Raw genomic sequence first — 18,861 nt, forward strand, 5'->3', positions numbered from 1 at the left:
GCTGCGTGCCGCCGCGTGTCACCTGACCGTGCCCTGATCTGGTCGGCAGCCGACACCCTGGATGCGCCCGATGCAGCCATCGGCCGTGTCCGCATGACCGGCTTCTCGGGTGACGTGTTCCGGCTGGTGGCGCCGCTGGTCGAGCTGACGCAGAAGGTCGCCGTCTTGGAGGACTCGATCGCTGCCGCCGTCGCTCGGCTCCAGGGTAATGTCACAACCCCAGCTGCCTGCGGGCGGCCGTCTCCCGCTGCGTGGGCCTGGGAGGAGCTGCCGCCGTCGCTCGGCTCCAGGGTAATGTCACGACCCCAGCTGCCTGCGGGCGGCCGTCTCCCGCTGCGTGGGCCTGGGAGGAGCTGTCGCCGCCGCTCGGCTCCAGGGTAATGTCTCGACCCCAGCTGCCTGCGGGCGGCCGTCTACTGCTGCGTGGGCCTGGAAGGAGCTGCCGCCGCCGCTCGGCTCCAGGGTAATGCCACGACCCCAGCTGCCTGCGAGCGGCCGTCTACCGCTGCGTAGGCCTGGGATGTGCTGCTGCTGCGGCGGCGGTGGATTGCGGCGGCGCCCGACTCTGATGGACCGTTCGTTTTCTTCAAACACCAGCACACCGGCGTCTGTTGTCTTTCCTCACGACCTAGCCAGCCACATGGGAATTTGTGATGTCTGGATGGGTGTTGAGCTTGCGACCTTACACTGTGGATTGGGTTTTTCGCGCCTGCGCTGCGGGGCTTTTACTCGCGTGTCTTGTTCATGAGCGTTTGTATCGTGTTGACTGCAAACGTGCGTATCCGTGTGACCCTCAGTGTGACGGCTTAGGCAGCGTGCCAGTGTTCGTTGCTATCGGCAGACGTGGTGCAGATTGACGACTCCGCCGTGGTCATAACGGGCCAGAAGAACGTGGTAGGCGGCGTGTCGGTGTCTGAGCTGGAGGCCACTGGCGCCCTGTACGTCAACACTGTGGGCGGACGCGACTTCAACAACACGTTGGTGGACCTCGTCACGTAAGTGTGTGGTGTGGGGGGGGGGGGGGGGGCAGGGCGGGCTGTCTACTGCAGTGGTGATGGGTATGTCGGATGGGTGTTTGGTAACGGCGCACGCCTCCCGACCGCGCGCCGGTGATCTACCCGTCAGAGGGTGCGGCGCGCAGGACAGAGTGCAGAGCAGCGGCGTGGGGCGTGTGGAGGGACGCTGTATCGCGACAGATGGGCGCAGCACAAGGCCGCTGCTCGTGCCGGCGTCTGTGCCTGTCTGGTGTGCAGGCTATAGCGGCCGCTGCTCGTGCCGGCGTCTGTGTCTGTCCGGTGTGCAGGCTGTAGCGGCTGCTGCCCGTGCCGGCAGACCGGACCCACCGCGCCACATCTGGGGCACCAAGACTGTCGCGTCGGCGCTGAACGTCTCCGGCGAGCTGACGGCCGACCAGCTGAACGGCAGGCCCGTCTCCAACATCGTGACTTTGGACACGATCCAGGAGCTGAGTGGGCCGCTGCAGTATGCAGCTGGCACGCTGTCCATGGATGCGCTGTCCGTGACCGGACTGCTCGGCGGCGTGCGCACCCAGGAGCTGGCGCTGTACGGCGGCTCCGGACCGCTGCCCGGTGCGTCGCCGGCCACTGCTAGCCTATGTGTACGCGAAGATCAGCCGAGCACGCTGCGTTCTCGGCGTATAACGACTGCTTTTTAAGCAGAGGCGATGTGAACTTAGAACGGAGACTTTCTCTGAAAACTTCACGCCATAAGCGTATAATCTGTACTTTTGAGAGCAAAGCATGCGTTGAAGGATTGCTGATTAACAATCATGACATTGCACTCAGCACAACGAACGCGATCCTGCTTTCGAAGAACATGGATAAGACAGTAGTGTTGGCCTTATCCATTCCTATGAAAACCAGGAGAATAGAGGTATAGTTATGTTGATATTTCGGCAGCATGCCTTTTCGAGACAACAGCAGAAGTGCATTCAAGATTGCCTGCCGATGAGCCTACTCGATTTTTAGTTTTTTTTTAAGAGCAAGCCACGGTTTATCCAGGACACCAACATTCATAAGATTAAACAAAGAGCGATTGCCAGCCATTACCAAGATACTGTGCCTACCTAAGAATTAGAACGCCCGGATATACGTGTACATGCAAACTAATTCAAGCAAATAGGCATCACCCATCACGCTTCATTCCAACATGCAAGGGAGCTGAGTTTGAAAGGCATCACACATCGCGCACCAATTATGCATGCAAACGATTTCAATTAAACAGGCATCGCACATTACGCGACAGGCATCACTTACACGTGTAAATGATTTTCGGCTACTACACATCACACATCGAGACATATTTCACGTTTGCATGATTGGCCATGATGAGCCCTGCATGTTAAGATTTGGTCGCCGACTTTTTATAAGAAAAGATTCACTTATTTTCGCTGTCTGGGTGGTCCTGTGCTCTGTAGATGACTCTGAGCTCTTAAAGGGACATAGGGTCCGACTTCCCTGAATCTCAGCTTGAGCGTGCTTCGCCAAAAGCTGGTCACCGCAAGGGATGCTCCCTGTTTTGTTTTTAGCGTCTCGCAGGTGTTCATTATATCTCAGTCGAATAGGGCGCATGGACTTCCCCACAGAGACCATGTCCCCTCCATGCTTTTCACACAGTTTACACTGGATTTCGTAAACCGCGTCTTTTTGCTTGCAAACCCCTTGAAACCCAGAACTGCATAAATTGCATTTGTTGCCACCCGGGCATTCAGGCTTCGCGATGGAGGATTTCACCAGTGACTTTTTATTAAGCTTCTTGTCGTTTTTCCAAGCTACGCGTACGCGCAGTTTTGATTTTTTAACAACGTGTTTGATTTTCCAAAGCAAAGGCTCATCTATATAAGGTAGCTGAACTACCTGAAAGTCTTTCGAAGAACATGCTCATTACCCAAGCAAGCATAGCCAACCCAAAGCCCTGAGATTCGTATGATGGTAGCATTTTGCGTGAATAATTTTATAATTCTGCCTCTTGCCGCGCCACAGGAAAGCATTCTGCTATCCTTGGGATGGATAGATGTGTGTTGATTAAGTGTTTTTCCCCACAGCTTCCGATGTTTGCAAAGTTCCTGATTCATTTTCGGTCGCATCGTTTGTTTGCCTTGCTCAAACTTCCAGTGCCACCGAACGCCGCACTTTGACCGTGTAGCACACGTGCGTGACCTAGCAGGGGCCGACTGTTCTTGCAGTGCCCGTCTCGGTCGACACGCTCTCCACCACCAACTTGAGCGTGGGTCTCCTGAACGGACAGCAGGCCGAGGATCTGTTCTCCGGCGTGCTGCTCTCCACGGGCGGCACGTTCACGCAGTCGGTCACCTTCGAGGGCGACGTCCACCTGCAGAATGTCCAGATCACGGGTATGTCACGTTGCAACTCCGTAGTCAGAGGCTAAGTTTTGCTGCTATGTTTACGCCTTGTAAATTAGTTACGCATGGTGACGAGGGCTAGATGTCCAGAGAATATGGCCTGATAAGACAAATGCGTTTGACCCACGCATTCCGTATTTGTTTGTGTGGCCCTTCCGACCAAACTGTAACTACTTTAACATTACTTGTGTTGCCTTTGCTGAATGGCTACTAACCGTCTGAGCACGGTCACATTTTTATATTGGGATTGTTGGCAACTATTGAGGAGTAAATCATTCCTCATCTCATCAATCTACCTCTCGTCAACATCTCTGAATTTCTGTCATAGGGACATATAGCAAGGCATCGCCCTTTCTTACACGCCACCGGCATTCAGGTCTGCGGTGCACGTAACCTCTTTCCATCCGTGGGCGGTAAGCCAGAATGCTTGCGTATGGGGTTCGAACGGTGGCTGGCTGCGTGCCAGCCCAGCGCTGGCGCCTGTCACACGCTCCTGACCGGTCTGCCGACCTCCAGGGACGCTGAACGGCGAGCAAGTGGCCGACCTGCTGGCTTCGGTCGTCTGGACGGACGCCGCCCAGTCACTGGACGTGCTGCGGCTGCAGAATGCCGTCGTCGCCGGCAGCCTCAGCCCGCAGGCAGTCAACGGCCAGCCGTTTCCGGGGGATCGATACGTGACGCCCAGTGGCGTGCACGCCATCACCGGCGCCAAGACGCTGAGCCGCGTCACGGTGGCGCGCCTGGCTGCCGGGCGGCTGGACGGCCTGGCGCCGACCCAGCTGGTGACGCTCGACACCAGTCAGACGCTGGAGCGGCTGCGGCTGGACGCGGCGCATGTGCTCGGCCGGCTCACGGTTGGCGGAAGGGTGGACGGCGTGCGGCTGGCACCCGGCTGGCTCGACCACCTGCTGAGGAACGGCACGCAGACGCTCAACACCACCCTGGTGTTCTCTGGCTCGGTGACGCAGCTGGGCGACCTCACCGCCGCCGACCTCGACGGTGGCCGGCTAGAGCGGCTGCTGACCCGGCTGGTGTCGCAGCCGCCGCCCGGCCAGCCGGCTAGCGTCGGCGGTCGCAAGCACTTGGCGGCGTCGGTGGCTGCCGGCGCTGTGACCGTACGAGGCATGGTGAATGGCGACAACCCGGCCGACTGGCTGACGCTCTCCTCCGACCAGCTGGTGTCCGGGCTGCTGACGCTGGCGCAGGCCGGATTCTTCTCCAACCTGATAGTGGCTGGCCAAGTGGACAGCGTCGACTTCGCACTGCTCTCGCAGGACGCCATTTACACCACCGCCGAGCACCAGCAGCTGCTGTTGGGTGTGAAGGCGTTCTCCGACGCCGTGATGGTGCCGCAACTGCAGCTTGAGGGCGCACTAAACGGCCGACAGCCGGCCGAGCTACTGTGGACGCGCGGCGACCAGACCGTCTCCGGCACGCACACCTACCTCGGCGCCATGCGCGCCGGCGGACTGCACGCGCGCGGCCAGCTCGCCGTGCCCGACGGCGCGCGCGTCGGCGGCCAAGACTTCTCTGACCTGCTGGCGCTGGCGCAGGCGGCGGCGGCCGACGGGAGCCGCACGGAGGTGCTGGTGTTTGACAGGCTGGAGGTGCGCGGCAGCACCACCATCGACTGGATCGGCGAGCACGACCTGCTGCAGCTGACCGACGGTGTGCTGCGCGCCGGCGGCGGCCTCGTCTCCGGCCGCTGGCACTTCCAGTCGCTGCGCGTGAATGGCTCGGTAACGTCGGCTGAGGGCGCCGGCGGCTGGCAGCTGAGCGGGCTGCGACAGCGGTTGGTCAGTCTGACCGGCGTCACCACCGTCGGCGCGCCGCTGGCATTCGAGCAACTGCTGGTGACTGGAGCGGCGGTCCAAGGCCGGCTCTGGTTGGGCGGCCTGCCCTGGCAGCAGGTGCTGTTCGGGCTGGCACAGCGCGGAGACGACATTGTCATTAACGGTAAGCGTGGCCACGCGCAGTAGTGGCTGGGCTCAGGCGGCCAGGTGACTGCGCCAGAGACATTTGTATCTCGTCAAGCTGCTTGTTTGGTGCTGACTGGTTTGGTTTGGTTTGGTTTGTTTGTTTGTTTGTTTGTTTGTTGTTTGTGGTTTGTTTGGTTGTTTGACTGGTTTGGTTCTGTCAACTGCTGACTAGGAGTGAAGAGCACGAGTCGACTGTTCGCGCCGCTGGCACGGCCTTATCAGCCCCACACCTAATTTGAGGGGAGAGTGAATGGCCGAGGGCGCTACGTTTACCATCCAGTGCTGTAGATACATGGTGCTGCCGTTCTGGGGGACATGTTCCAGCATAGGGCGTGTGCTTGTCATTCCTATCCGCCGCTGCACCTCAAGTTCTCGTAACTAAGGCACCCACTTGTCTTCCTTTGCCCCTAAGTAACGGTTAAGCTGTACATATTGGTGTCACGCGACGCGTCCGCGGCTATGCCATGCTCTCGCCGTCGGGGGCCGCGGCTCCATGCTCATCGACTCTGTGGCTGGCAGCCACCAAGACTTTCACCGCCGGCCTGCACGTGGTTGCCGGCATCCACGCGGCGTCGTTGCCGCTGCAGAACGCGCTGCTGGTGGGCGCCGACCAGGTCGTCTCTGGGACCGCCTTCTTCCACAATGACGTCACTGTTCACGCCAGCCTCATCTCTCAGCAGCCAGTTAACGGCGAATATGGTGTCACGCAGCTGTCGTCTCTGTTCGTCACCGATCCGGACAACGTGACCGTGACCGGCGACCTGGTGATCTGGGTGAGACTCTGGTGGCTGACTGCGCGTGACCGTAACCGCGACCGTGACCGTGACCGGCGACCTGGTGCTCTGGGTGAGGCTCTCCGGCGGCTGTCTGCGCGTGACCGCGACCGTGACCGGCGATCTGGTGACCTGAATGAAACTGGCGGCCGGCTGCGCGCAGAAGGCGGCCGGCTGCCGCGCTCATACGAGCTCGTTTAGGGGTGAGGCTGCTGTAGTCTAAGCCTCCGCGCTGCTGCATTCTGGGTAGGCAACGCTGTGACGTCATCATTTGACTAAATTGCATGGCACCAACGTTACAGCGGGTGAAAACGCCGTTCTTTGCGGGCTGGTATAAACATAAATATTTCCATAAACCGGATTTGTTTTCGACCTAGCACATTAAATGATGCATTTTCTACTGGGAGGTGGCATTGGTTTTCTCCAGACCTACCAAATTATCGCTGGAATGCGTTTCCAACCTGCTCCACCAGCGATAAGGGGTGCCCCACTCGCCAAGGACTTACTCCCGAAGACATCTGGCTGGAAATGCTTAGAAGCAGTCTATGTAAAAAGGACAACATACAACAACAGCAACAACATAGGGTGGGGATGAGACACAGTGAGCCAGACGGGCTCGTACCACCTTGGGACGCGCAATGAGAACTTAGAATGTGCATCCTGTACCCTTAGGAGGGGCGTTGCCAGGGTGGATGCAGGATTGGCCTGCCCTTAAGGGATAATGAATGGTGAGCCTCGGGAGGCGGAAATGCAGCACGCACCTTTTAGTTCAAGATAGTCGATTTTCCCGTTAATGCGGACGATTTCTATAGAGTTTAACAATTTTTGCTCGTCAAATGGTCGTGGCATATATGTATGCTCGGAAATAGTCTTGGGGATATCATAGGGCATTCGGGGTATATCCTCTGCGCACCTTTTTCACCTAACCTATCCAAAATTATCGATCTGCAAGTTAACCAACGCTCAAGGAGGTCATAGTGCGGAAAAAGCGCACTTCTTAACACCTGCCTCCTCACTTTATCTTATTTTCACACTTCACTCCACATAGGTACTGCGGTGCGAAGACAAATGGACAATCGTTGCCTATTAAATTGATATGAATTCGACATAAATGTTGCGATATGTTATGAAAATTTGATATGAATATTGCATATCGTAAGTATTTATTCAAATGTAAATATTCGCTTCACAAAAAGGCAAAACAAAGATTCCGGCGCGTTGACTACGTCGAGTATGGCGTGGTTGCTGCAGCTGGATGATGTGTTCTAGTAGGATCTATTTTTGGAAGCAGATCCCAATATTGATTTGTCTTTGCAATGTTTGAAATTTAAAATGTAGCACATTCATACACATAGCATGTTAATAAGCATTTAGAAAGTATTGACGCTTAGTTCATTGGCGAAATCTCCGTTTTTAGTCATATTACTAGTACCTACCAACTTTTCATAGTATCAACCAAAATTCATACCACAGGCTACCCAAACGTAAGTCCCGTCGTGACGTCACGTCTGCGTAGCCTTCTACCCTGTAAGGCTGCGCAAACGTGACGCCTTCTACTCTGGAAGTCTTGCTATAGTCAGCATTCATCTCCCACACCACCGTAGCTTCGTCTTAGGCTGCTGCTTTTAAGCGCATGAGAGTCAGCATTGAAATGCATGACTGAACCTACTCGTGTCCTCCCACCGGCAACTTTGTGATGGATTGGGTATTCCGTGTCCTGTACTTACGCGTTTGGAGCACAGTGTGTGGCCAAATGCTTGCCGGTCCATGGTGCTGCATTCTATTTAGCACGAGTAGCTTGCTTCCTCGTGTGCTCGTTGTGTGCGATCTCGGGCCAGCCGCCTAACTTGCGGCGGTCGGCGTCAGGGCGCCAGCTCAATATCTGAGGTGAGCCTGTCGGGCCTGCTGGGCGGCCGGCCGGTGGCCGCAACGCTGGCCGCCGCCGTGCCTCTGTCGGCGGCCGGCGCCAGCTCGCTGTCCGGCCGGCTGACGTTCACGGACGCGGTACGAGCCACCACGCTCCACCTGCGCGACGGCCGGCTCAACGGACGCCACCTGGCCGTCTACCTGGCCACAGTGCGGCTCACGACGGACCACCAGTGGCTGGCGGGTCCGGTGGTGGCCGGCGCGGTGACGCTGCCCGACGCCACCGTGCGCCACCTGACCGTGCGCGGCCTACTGGACGGCCTCAACTGCACCGGGCTGCTCGAGGTGAGACGCATGGCGCGCCCCACGCCGCCAGCACGCTCCAGTGTCGCCGTGGTGCGCATGCTGTGCTGCTCCTCGCCCCGTCTGACCGCCTGCCGCTCTGCTCCTCGCCCCGTCTGACCGCCTGCCGCGCTGTTCATCGCCCCGTCTGACCGCCTGCCGCGCTGCTCATCGCCCCGTCTGACCGCCTGCCGCGCTGCTCATCGCCCCGTCTGACCGCCTGCCGCGCTGCTCCTCGCCATGTCTGACCGCCTGCCGCGCTGCTCCTCGGCATGTCTGACCGCCTGCCGCGCTGCTCCTCGCCATGTCTGACCGCCTGCCGCGCTGCTCCTCGCCATGTCTGACCGCCTGCCGCGCTGCTCCTCGCCATGTCTGACCGCCTGCCGCGCTGCTCCTCGCCATGTCTGACCGCCTGCTGCGCGCCGTCGCAGCGTGTTATTCTGCTGGACGGCGACTACGAGTTGTCCGGCCTGTGGAGACTGGCCGGCTTGGCGGTGGCCGGTGATCTGCGCGTGCTCTCGCTCAACGGCCAGCAGCCGGCCGCCCTGCTACGGCTGGACGGCGCCGTCACTCTGTACCACCTCAACGTCGTGGGAGACGTGCACGCACCCGGCATCACCAACGGCTCGCTGTCCACCACGCTGAATGGGATCGCCCTCGGGCGGGAGTTCAGCGCTCTGTTTCCGGTGAGCGCCGACCGGCGGAGGACGCACGGGCGCTCTGTTTCCGGTGAGGGTCGACCGGCGGAGGACGCACGGGCGCTCTGTTTCCGGTGAGGGCCGACCGGCGGAGGACGCACGAGCACGCTGTTCCCGGTGAGGGCCGACCGGTGGAGGACGCACGAGCGCGCTGTTCCCGGTGAGGGCCGACCGGTGGAGGACGCACGAGCGCTCTGCTGATGACCGAGCAGCTGAGCCGTCCCGCGTGGTGTGCAGCACCCCATCCGATGCACTTGCCGTTCCATGTCGAAGGTGGGTGGGTTTAAATGTGCGCTAGAAGACGCCGCGTTGAGGTTCGAACCAGAGGTGGCTTAGTGACTAACCCCACTACGAACGGTGAATCGTGGTGGGCGTCGGGTTGGCTCGGAAGAAGCTGTTGCGAGACTTTGTATGGAACCCACCATTTGTCTGTCCTGGTGCATGTTTTTGGGCATTGTCCATAGTTCTCCTGGCCATTGCATACGGTGCAAATTCAGTGATCGCTAAGGCATTGGCCGGAGAGGTGTCACCGCTTCGGTTCCTGTCCAGAACGTCGTGCCCCGTGCCCTCAGCTGCACCACACGAGGCGGCAGATACACCCGGGTGGGCTCATCTTCACCGGTCACGTGGTGTTCAACGGCAACCTAGCTCTGGCTGGGCCGCTCAATGACTTCAACGTGTCCGACGTGATCGTGCTAGGCAACGCCAACACCATTGTCGGTGAGCCACCCGGGAGGCCGGCACGCTGCTGCCGTGTGACGACGTCATAGCTCTGGAGTTTCCAGCTTGTCTTGCGAGTCTGTGTGTAAGGTGTTTTGCCACAATTAGGGATTACGTGCGCAGCTTGGTGTTCGTGATGGTTGTGTTTGTATGATACCTGTTTTCTGTCGTTCATGACAAAGCAAAAGGATATGCAAGCGTACCTGTGCCCAGCGGTTTTTTTTTTGTAAGGTCCGATAGCTTTCAGAATGGTGGACTTTTCAGTTTAAACTGCTATGGGTTTTTCAAAAGAGTTTTTCAAAGAACCAGCCATACTTTGTGATATTTCGAAGTTCTTGTCTTTGTTTTTGACGAGTTTCGAGAAGTTCTAGCCCTATGTTTTGCCCACCGCCAGTTGTTGGTCGTCCTGATACACCACGCTCAGCGTGGGTGCCACACACGCCACGTTTGCGCGCGCAGGTGTGTTGATGTGGCGCACGCTGATGGTTGTGTGGCTGAACGTGGCGCCGGTGGCAGGGTCCTTCCAGTTCAGCGGCGCTGTGACGGCGGACGCGGTGGTGCTGGACGGCACGGACATGGACCGATGCGCCGCCACGGCCGTGTACCCCGACCAGAACGTGACTCTGCATGGCCACTACCTGCTCACTTCGGTGGGGACCTCCAGAGCGGAGCCTTGGACTCCGGTCACCAAGTCTCCCGTGCTGACGTCTCTACCCGGGTCGTGGATCGGACTCCGGTCGCCGAGTCTCCCGCACTGACGTCTCTACCCGGGTGGTGGAGCAGGGGGAGGGGAGGCCTTCTCTGCTATTGGCCGATTGATTGCGAAGCTGCGATTTATGGTCACGAATCATGCAGATGCGTCATCACTGGGACAGGTTACAATGTATTTCCTGACCGTCATTCCTGCCAGTCCTGACCTGCCTTACCGTCATGAAGGATGATGTCATGATGATGATGGATAGGGCTCCATGAAGGCCCTATCTTTGCCGTGCTGCCGCGCTGTGTGGCCGGGAGGCTATGATGAGACCGTCTCCACTGGGCGTGTGTCACCGACAGGTGGGCTTGGACGGCTCCAGTATCGACCAGACGCTTGACATGGACGACTCGCGGGCAAATGTCACCGCTCTGCTGGGTCAGTGTGCCCGACAGGTTACAGAATTCAACGTGAGTGGCGTGCCGTTTGCCCGGCCAGGCGTCCGAGGGGACGCGCCGGCGAGATGTGCGACGAGATGACCAGAAATGCGCCGAGCCGTTGTTGGGACCAAGCGCCTGAGTAACGGTTGATGCGATTACAGATGTTATACATAAGCTTGACTAATGAATATCAAGCCGTCGATACTTGAGGAAGTCTCGATTGCTGCACTGGAGGGAAGGCCAGCTGATGCCCCATCAAACTAGGTCTCATGAACCGGTGGCGTATCATGTCGTGACCTCCTGATCCGCCTCAGCTGTGTCGTTTGCTCCCCAGAGCTACTTCAGCTCACAGTGTCGGGCGATGCTCGACCTCTACGACGACATGCGCTCGACCTATTACGCCCTGCGCTACTTCGACCTGGTCCAGGAGCTGACCTGGCCCGACATGGAGCGTGTGCTCAGCTCGGTAGTGGTGGAGGTGGGTGTGCGCCGGTCCGAGCGTCGCCGGGCGGGTCCTGAGGGGAGCAGGGGAGCGGGTCGGACAGAGGCCACCTGCTGCCAGATCGTGGAAGCCGATGTCGTGACGGGCCTGTCGTGTCATCCCAGCTTCCCCCGCAGCTGGCTCAGACTGCCGCTTGGCTGCAGAAATACCGCTGAGTGGGGAGGCGTGAGAACCTGAGCGAGTCTCTTCGGCCCTGGCGGATCCCCACCATGGCCGGTTGGTGCGCCGTCAGCGGCCGCGGTCTTGGCGGGGTCTCTTCTGACCGCTGCCATGCCGCTTTGCCGCAGAAGGCGGATAGCCTCCACGTGGTGGTGACGTACGTGCGTCGCTCGAGTGGCTGTCCAGAGACGCGGCTGCTTCAGTGGCGTGAGGACATCACCCAGCTGCGGCCCGTCGGCGCGGCGCCGCTGGCCACCGGCGCCGTGCGACAGTGGCGCCACCTGCGGCTGGCCGGCCGCCACGTGCTGGTGTCTGCGGCCGGGCCGGCGCCACAAGGCTGCCCGAGCCTGCTATCGGCCATTTGGCTCTGGAGCGGTGACACTCTGCAGGTTGGTGACGTCTCGCCGGCCAGCGCGCGTTCTCTGGATGCGTGATACTCGCCAGGTCTGTGCTGTACCCTCGGGGTTTCCTCGGGCACTAGCGCTCCCACCTGAGTATGGGCCTCGCAGTGTTCCCCATGCTGGTATTGTGCTTTAGGATCTCTGGCGGCGAGCCACCAGACTGTGGTGTCTCGGCGCGTGTTTGCGCGTCAGAAGCCTGATGTCCATTGTGTTGCCGGCCAGCTGATCCAGAGTCTGCAGGCGTCAGCCACCCAGGTGCTGTACACCGAGGCCCCGCTGGGCCTAGCGACGCTGCTGCTGCTGGACCCTGCCGGACACTCTCTCTGGCGCCTCACGTACCACTCCGACTCTGGCACCTTCGTGGGTGGACCTGAACCTACTCAGGCCGGTACGAACTTGACACGGCGTTTCTTTCGGCTGACGTGACATCGAAAGTCATTCCAGGCAGGTATAGAGACGCGCAACCGTCCTAGGCTGCTAATAACTACACAAACGTGTGGCCACCGGAAGGGGTCGATGCGCACGCCTCCCCTCGCTCCCAATATTTTAATCCTTAAAGATATGTGGCTTGCGCGGGTGGCGGGCGGCCACCGAAGACGCCGCGGAACGGGCGCGGCGGACTGACATTGTTAGAGTAACGGAGCCATACACCGTGCATCATAAGGTATAGATCACTCTCGTTACTACGCAGGATTAAGTAAGAAACACGCCTGTTTAGGCTTTATGCCGCTACATGACATGTTCTCATGCGTATGAGCATGTAAAGCTGAAAAGTTCAGTTACTGGAAATTTGACCGACCCGGTATGATGGGATCAATGAATGACCTGACAGCATAAAACTTATTACCAACCACCAGATCCCGCATAGACCAATTAACTCGCGTTTTCCACCCAGCCGTATATTTTTCGGTTTGGAAATCGCAGGGCTCGTATACCCCCCCCCCCCCCCCCGCCTATCAGCCCGTGTTATGAAACACAGCGGAGCAAGACGGGGGTTAAGGCGCCCCTGTTCTAGCCTTGGTGACTGAATAGACCCGAAGCTTTCCTCGGTCCGGTCCGAGACTATCTGTGTTCCTATTCCGCCATCACCTCTATTGTTTGGTTTGCCCTGGCCCGATTGGGCCCTGACGCTCCCTTGCCCCGGTCTCCGGCCCCTCCGTTTCTCCCTCCGCCACCTCCGGTCCCTTCATCTCTCCCTCAGAGATATGCGACCCTCCGTCTCTCCTTCGACATGTCTGTCCTCCATCTCTCCCTTTGACATATGTGATCCCTCAGTCTCCCTGTCAACATGTCCGCCCTCCGCCCCTCCCTCTGGAGTTTTGATCTTTCGGCCCCTTTCGGTTCGGCCTCCTTCCCTCCCACGCCGGCTGACGCCGTCTGCCGTCCGCCAGAGCTGGTGGCGGCGCACCAGCTGCCGGACGGCTCGCAGCTGCTGCTCTCGGCCGAGGACAGCACGGTAGTGGTGCGGCACGAGACGCGCCACCAAGACGTGCAGCACGAGCAGACGCTGGGTGCGCTCACGGCCACCGCATTATACACCTACACCCTGCGCGACCGAGTCCTAATGGCCGTCGGCGACGGGGGCTGGAGCTCGCTGCTCAACAGTCCGCAAGGGGTCAAGGTGAGGCCACCCGCTGCCCAATCATGTATACCATCTCAGACTAGCCAGAGGCTACACGTCAAACCATTGTCATCGCCTTGACACGGCCACTGCGCCGGGGACTGTCGCGGGCAGAAATATAACCATTCTCAGTTTGCGCCCCGGTTACCATGCCGCCCTCATTGTAGTGTTTTCTTTGTGTCGCTGGAAAAGCCAATATCGGAAATTGCGAGAGGTCGTCTCGGGTCTCGCACTGCGGGTGGATGTTATCGGTAACTGAGGTTCCGCGCGGCAGATATTCGAATACTTCGGCAACGGGACGCACCGTTGTGTGCCGGTGCAGCACCTGGGCGCCGTCAGTCCGGCGGACATGATGTTACTAGCGGCCGGCAGTCTGCCCGACCTCTTCCTGGCCGTGGTCGAGCGCGACTGTGGCCTGCGTCTTTTCATCGACAAAGGTGAGCCACCCGCCACCACAACCGTGACCCCGACGACTCGACGTCAGTCTGGCCCGGGCGGTGGGCAGGGCTGCACAGGATAGTGTAAGCAAGTACAGTGCAGTGCAGTGCAACGTAGTACATTGCAGTGCGGTGTACTATAGTACAACAGAGCAAGGTTGGTTTCGGTCTAATTTGTCTGGAGTTGACCTCGTCTATGTAGAACTACCTGCACCTGTATATATCTCGCTGATCCAAAAGTCGCAAGAATGGTCAGGACGGTGGAATGGAATGACTTTTGGTCTGGGTGATGCTTTGTTTATTGCGATAGAACTGAACGACTGACTCGGGGCGCAACTCGAATCTGGAAAAGCCCAGATTTTTGCCTGATCCGGATTTTGGCTGTGCGATATTAGGAGTGAGGAAGTGGGCAGTGACATCAGTAAGCCCCTCGCCCCACTTTTCAGGAAACTAAACCACGGGTTCAACCTGACGTCAGTCTGAGGCCTAGCCGACATGCGTGCACAGCCACATTTCCGCCTGTAGCTCTGGTGGGGGTCGACGACCCGTCCACAACTCATGCCCGTGTCAGACTAGTGTATACGTGGCGCGCACCACGGACCAGTGCTCAGGCGTGTGAGTGTGGTCGGGCTGTGACGGGGCGCGACCCAGCCTCCCGGCGAGCCAGCCGCTCAGCGCACGCGCTCGCGTGTTGTGCCGCAGGCGAGGCCGGCTTCGTGGAGTTCCAGCGGCTGGCGGTGCCGGGTGCCACCGCCGTCAGCCTCCTGTTCCCGGCCGACGAGTCGCCTCCGCATCTGCTGGTGACGGCTGGCGACCGCCTCGTGCTGCTCGCCGCGCACATGGTCGGCGCCCGGGTAACGCCAGAGGACACGGACTGCGCGCCGCGCCTGCCCCAGCCCTCCTTTGGTCTGTAGTCGACGCCGCGCCTACCTCATCTTCCAGGCCGGAGGCTGCCGATGCACGGTACGCCGACCTGGGACACGCCGCCCGGGTCCGGCAAAGCCGGGCTGTCGGCCCGGACACCGAAGAGACCGGCATCCACGCGGCTGAGATTCCGTGCGCCCGCATACTCTGACGCCCTCTGTTCTCTGGACGTGTATTGTATATTTGATCGAATATAAAATTGCCTCCTTCGTGCTCTGTCCGTGAAATTTGCTCGGCAGCGTTCGACACGCGCGGCGCCAGATGAGCCGTTCCGCAGCGACGGCGAGGGAGCAGCCAGTCTCGTGCTCGAGGTGGCCATCATGACTTTGGAACGTTCTGACCATGGTTCACATGGATCAGGTATTACATGCTATCTCAATGGTCTCGCAGGCTCCAAATAGTGTGATAGTAACCGTAAAGAAACCCGGCAGACGGCCAAGGACCGAGTATGGACAGTTCTGACACATTCGGATGATATAAACCACGCTAATCGACCATAACGGACAACTGTGCAGTCTGAGTCGGATCATCCCGACACTGAGTACAAGAGGTGGCCGGTACGTACATAGGCTACGGAGTAGAGTCGCATGTGAAAGCCAGTAAAATTCCATCTACCACCGCAGTCGCTCAGCGCACGAGACTTGCTTAGCAGAGGCTGACAGGGGGCGATATCCACTTGACAATCCACTCAGAACTAAACCCAGACGTGATGTTGCTGGGGTCTAAATGTGTATGATCACGGGGCCTGAATGTGTACCAGGACCAATGCATATCACAACTATACCTCTGGCGTCATGGTCAAAACAGGCATAAAATGCCATCCCTATAAGGCATGGTGCTAATCAACACGTGCTATTATTAGGCCTTGTCACGCAGTCGGCGCAGCGAATTACGGCCACCGGTGCTGCTGCCTGCCAGGAAGCCTTGTAAGTCCCGCGGATATGGCAGGCCTGTGGCCCGACGGCTTTGAAGTGCGCACCAGACGCCCGCCGGCGGGCGTCGCTAGTTGGTCGACAGCTGCGCGACGCGACGCGTGACACCCTCCAGCTGGTCGTCGCTGTCGCGCCGCTCCTGCCGCTGGTCGTGCTGTTGCTGTTGCTGCTGCTGCTGCTGCCGGCCCGGCGCAGCGCCGTCCCCGCCGTCCTGCTTCCGAAGCCACGCCTTGGCCGTCTCCGGCTGAAACGGCCCAGCTTCTTCTCAGCGTCTCAGCGGGCGACGTGACCGCCGGACTCGCCGCGGTACGACTTACACGTGACGCCGACGGCCAGCGGCCCGACACATCTCTGTGGCAGCCGCTACGGCAGTCATGGCACATTGCATCCGACCTCAATACCGCAAGTTTGTCAGCTATTCAGTGCATTTGCGAGGAGCATTATTCACGTAAATAAGACAGCAGTAATAGCCGTATTCCTCCGAAAGAAAAACAGGAGAAAACTACACGCGCCCAGCCATACGCGTAGTTGTCGCTCCACCTCTATCGTTTGCACGTCAGTTCTATGGCTCATACAAACAGGCCTGCTTCCGTGATTCTGCTGGAAGAATGCTCCAGCGCATCAGCTGGCGTGTTATGAGATCACAGCGCCGCGGCCTCCACCTCGCGCACCCCTCGAACGAATCGCGGCTACCAGCGTGGCCAGGGGCATGTCAGCACTCACCAACCAAAACCAGGTCGACTTTCGCTTGTACTTCCACCTGACCAAGCACTGCGTGTTGGACCACGGCCAGATGACGTGTAGGTGGATGTGGTACACGGATACCATGGGAGGCACGTGGAAGCCCACCCTGCGGGCGGCACGCGACGCGCTGTCAGTCGTCTACTCACGGAGGCGAACCAGAGGCCAGGCCGGAAAATGAGCCGCGACGTCCACGCCATCTGGCTGGCAGGGTGGATGGCGTGCAGGTGAAGGTGCGACACCAGGTGGAAAGGCGGCCAGTGGAAGCCGAACCTGGCCAGCGGAGGCAGTGCCAGGGTCAGCAAGGGGGGGGGGCCAGCGGCTCATGCACACACCATGTGGAACAGCACCTGAAGGCAATAACAGGTCTACAGACACCTGTAGGTGCAGGTAATGAACTGTATTACATGTTTCATTAGTAGGTATGATATGGTATCTGGAAAACAGATGTAGAACATGCAGGAGAGCTCTGCAAGAAGGCTACTGCTGACTCACCTGACATCTCCAAGATCAGCATCCTCCTTCTGCAGCAAAGTTGTTGCCACATGGACCAAGCCATCCACTGTAATGTCATGATGTAATGAAACATTGCTGGGAATGTTCCATGGTGCACTTTGTTTTGTATGGCATGTAGCATGGATACCATGCCTTTTCTATCAGAAATTTTTTACTCCAATGAGTATGAAGATTAAATTCCTTTCATTTACCTGGCCATAGCAAATAATCCAAAATCTGAGTGACTAGATTGCTCTTATAATTGTCACTTAAGTAATCATTGTTACATTGACAGATACAATGTGCTCTCACCTTCCTATCCAGTATTTAGTATATTCTGACAAATATTGATAAACAAGATTCTCTGGCATCCAAAGAGTGGTGATTCACATCTTTTTGCAATATAAAACAGTGTCCTCAAGCCCACCAGTAATGGGCAAGAACTAACCTACTTCTGCTCTGCCACGTAGACATGTGACATCACGCACATGCTCATTTGTGATGACTAAAAGGTGGTTGGTTGAAGCAGGCCTCCTGTCCCTGAACACTGTATAGGTGTCATCCTGCAAAAACCAGAAACATGCATCCATAAGCATCTCTGGGGTCAATGCTAGGGTCTGCAATCTCTTTGCAGATGTGCTTCTGTCCTCCATATGCACACAAAACAACTTCAATATCTGCAATGCCAGATATTGGAAGGTCTAAGCCATCTTGAATGCTTGAAGCTAGAATGCCAAAAACATCTGCTGTTTTACATGTGCACATGGGAATGATAATCCCTGGATGTTGTGCCATCATGGCTTTCCACAAAATTCAACATTAACCCTATAGCAACTGATGGAAAGAACAACTTCAAAATTGGTTCTGGCATCCACACTTTCAGATGATTCACCTGCAATTCCCTGCAAAAATAAAAAATCATGTTTTGCCTGGCTTTGTCCTCTTAAAACTTTAAATATCATATTGTTCATCAAATTCTAAGGCTGACTGCATGCAGAAGTCACCACCTGTCATTGTGGGAATGCAATGTGGGAACAAGAATGGGAGCCAGTGATCTGCTGCTCATTTTTTCAGTTTCGTTTGGCGAACAAAGTTCATTTACACTGGCATGTACATGCACATGGATGCTTCTGTTGTCATGGATGGCACCTACCCTGTATAAAATCGGGTTTCGTTCTAGGCCATCGGCGATGCGACAGAAGATGCATGCGAGCCGACGACTGGATTGCGATTGCATCTTCGTCAATTAAGTAAAAATATTTAAATGTTGAAATGGTTGCTTATGTTCCCGGAGTAGGATAACAAAAACCAAGAAATGATGACGTGATTCTGCTAGACTGGAATCCTCGCGGCGGCCCCCTCCCCAACTTCTCCAACCAGCCACCACCCCCTGCCCACCACCAGTACCCTGACCGGCGATCCTGCGACTGCTCGTTAAGAGTGCGGTCCACGAATGCCGTAGATTAAAGTAAGTCTACTAGAGAGAGCTACGCAGACGTGACGTGACCATGAAACCAAATTTTCGTTACCTGCCGCATGGTTTTTGGTTGATACTACTAAAAGGCTGGTAGATACTAGTGACATGATTTAAAACGGTGATTTCGTCCTCGAAATGGATGACAGCGCGGTTCTACAGCTTCATTTTAATGTTACAATAATAAATTTAATAATTTTGCATTTCAAGCCTGCTAAATACAACCAGATACCAGGATCTGACTGCAAAAATAAATCCTACCAAACCTTATTTTCTAGCTG

At 57.4% G+C, this 18,861-nt stretch overlaps 2 protein-coding genes across 3 annotated transcripts in view; one reads left to right on the forward strand and one right to left on the reverse strand.

Moving 5' to 3' along the window:
- fs(1)N (female sterile (1) Nasrat) overlaps positions 1 to 15,774 on the forward strand; it is a 29,433-nt gene extending 13,659 nt beyond the window's left edge. Inside the window, exons 16-33 of the mRNA XM_037212067.1 lie at positions 50 to 205; positions 842 to 995; positions 1,333 to 1,589; positions 3,206 to 3,373; positions 3,899 to 4,875; positions 4,936 to 5,338; positions 5,881 to 6,134; positions 8,001 to 8,345; positions 8,774 to 9,028; positions 9,613 to 9,760; positions 10,277 to 10,410; positions 10,817 to 10,924; positions 11,229 to 11,372; positions 11,684 to 11,944; positions 12,179 to 12,344; positions 13,348 to 13,577; positions 13,852 to 14,014; positions 14,717 to 15,774. Of these exons, the coding sequence (XP_037067962.1) occupies positions 50 to 205; positions 842 to 995; positions 1,333 to 1,589; positions 3,206 to 3,373; positions 3,899 to 4,875; positions 4,936 to 5,338; positions 5,881 to 6,134; positions 8,001 to 8,345; positions 8,774 to 9,028; positions 9,613 to 9,760; positions 10,277 to 10,410; positions 10,817 to 10,924; positions 11,229 to 11,372; positions 11,684 to 11,944; positions 12,179 to 12,344; positions 13,348 to 13,577; positions 13,852 to 14,014; positions 14,717 to 14,928 (4,535 nt within the window). The 3' untranslated portion in view covers positions 14,929 to 15,774. The remainder of the gene's footprint in view (positions 1 to 49; positions 206 to 841; positions 996 to 1,332; positions 1,590 to 3,205; positions 3,374 to 3,898; positions 4,876 to 4,935; positions 5,339 to 5,880; positions 6,135 to 8,000; positions 8,346 to 8,773; positions 9,029 to 9,612; positions 9,761 to 10,276; positions 10,411 to 10,816; positions 10,925 to 11,228; positions 11,373 to 11,683; positions 11,945 to 12,178; positions 12,345 to 13,347; positions 13,578 to 13,851; positions 14,015 to 14,716) is intronic.
- A 68-nt stretch (positions 15,775 to 15,842) lies between these two features.
- LOC119089509 (histidine triad nucleotide-binding protein 3) lies at positions 15,843 to 18,507 on the reverse strand. Of its 2 annotated transcripts, none has more exons than XM_037212239.1 (5): positions 18,260 to 18,507; positions 17,555 to 17,669; positions 17,107 to 17,173; positions 16,594 to 16,720; positions 15,843 to 16,114 (listed from the first exon to the last, which is right to left on the reverse strand). In XM_037212239.1, the coding sequence occupies exons 1-5, from the start codon at positions 18,341 to 18,343 to the stop codon at positions 15,941 to 15,943; spliced, it is 567 nt and encodes a 188-aa protein (XP_037068134.1). In that variant the 5' UTR covers positions 18,344 to 18,507; the 3' UTR covers positions 15,843 to 15,940. The 2 variants fall into 2 exon arrangements, with proteins under 2 accessions (XP_037068134.1, XP_037068135.1); XM_037212240.1 differs by lacking the exon at positions 16,594 to 16,720 and adding an exon at positions 16,761 to 16,884 and having other exon boundaries at positions 18,260 to 18,505.
- Positions 18,508 to 18,861: the final 354 nt, after the last annotated feature.

The sequence above is a fragment of the Pollicipes pollicipes genome, unplaced genomic scaffold, assembly GCF_011947565.3.
Source record: "Pollicipes pollicipes isolate AB1234 unplaced genomic scaffold, Ppol_2.1 Scaffold_3087;HRSCAF=3621_pilon_pilon_pilon, whole genome shotgun sequence".
NCBI lineage: Eukaryota > Metazoa > Arthropoda > Thecostraca > Pollicipedomorpha > Pollicipedidae > Pollicipes > Pollicipes pollicipes.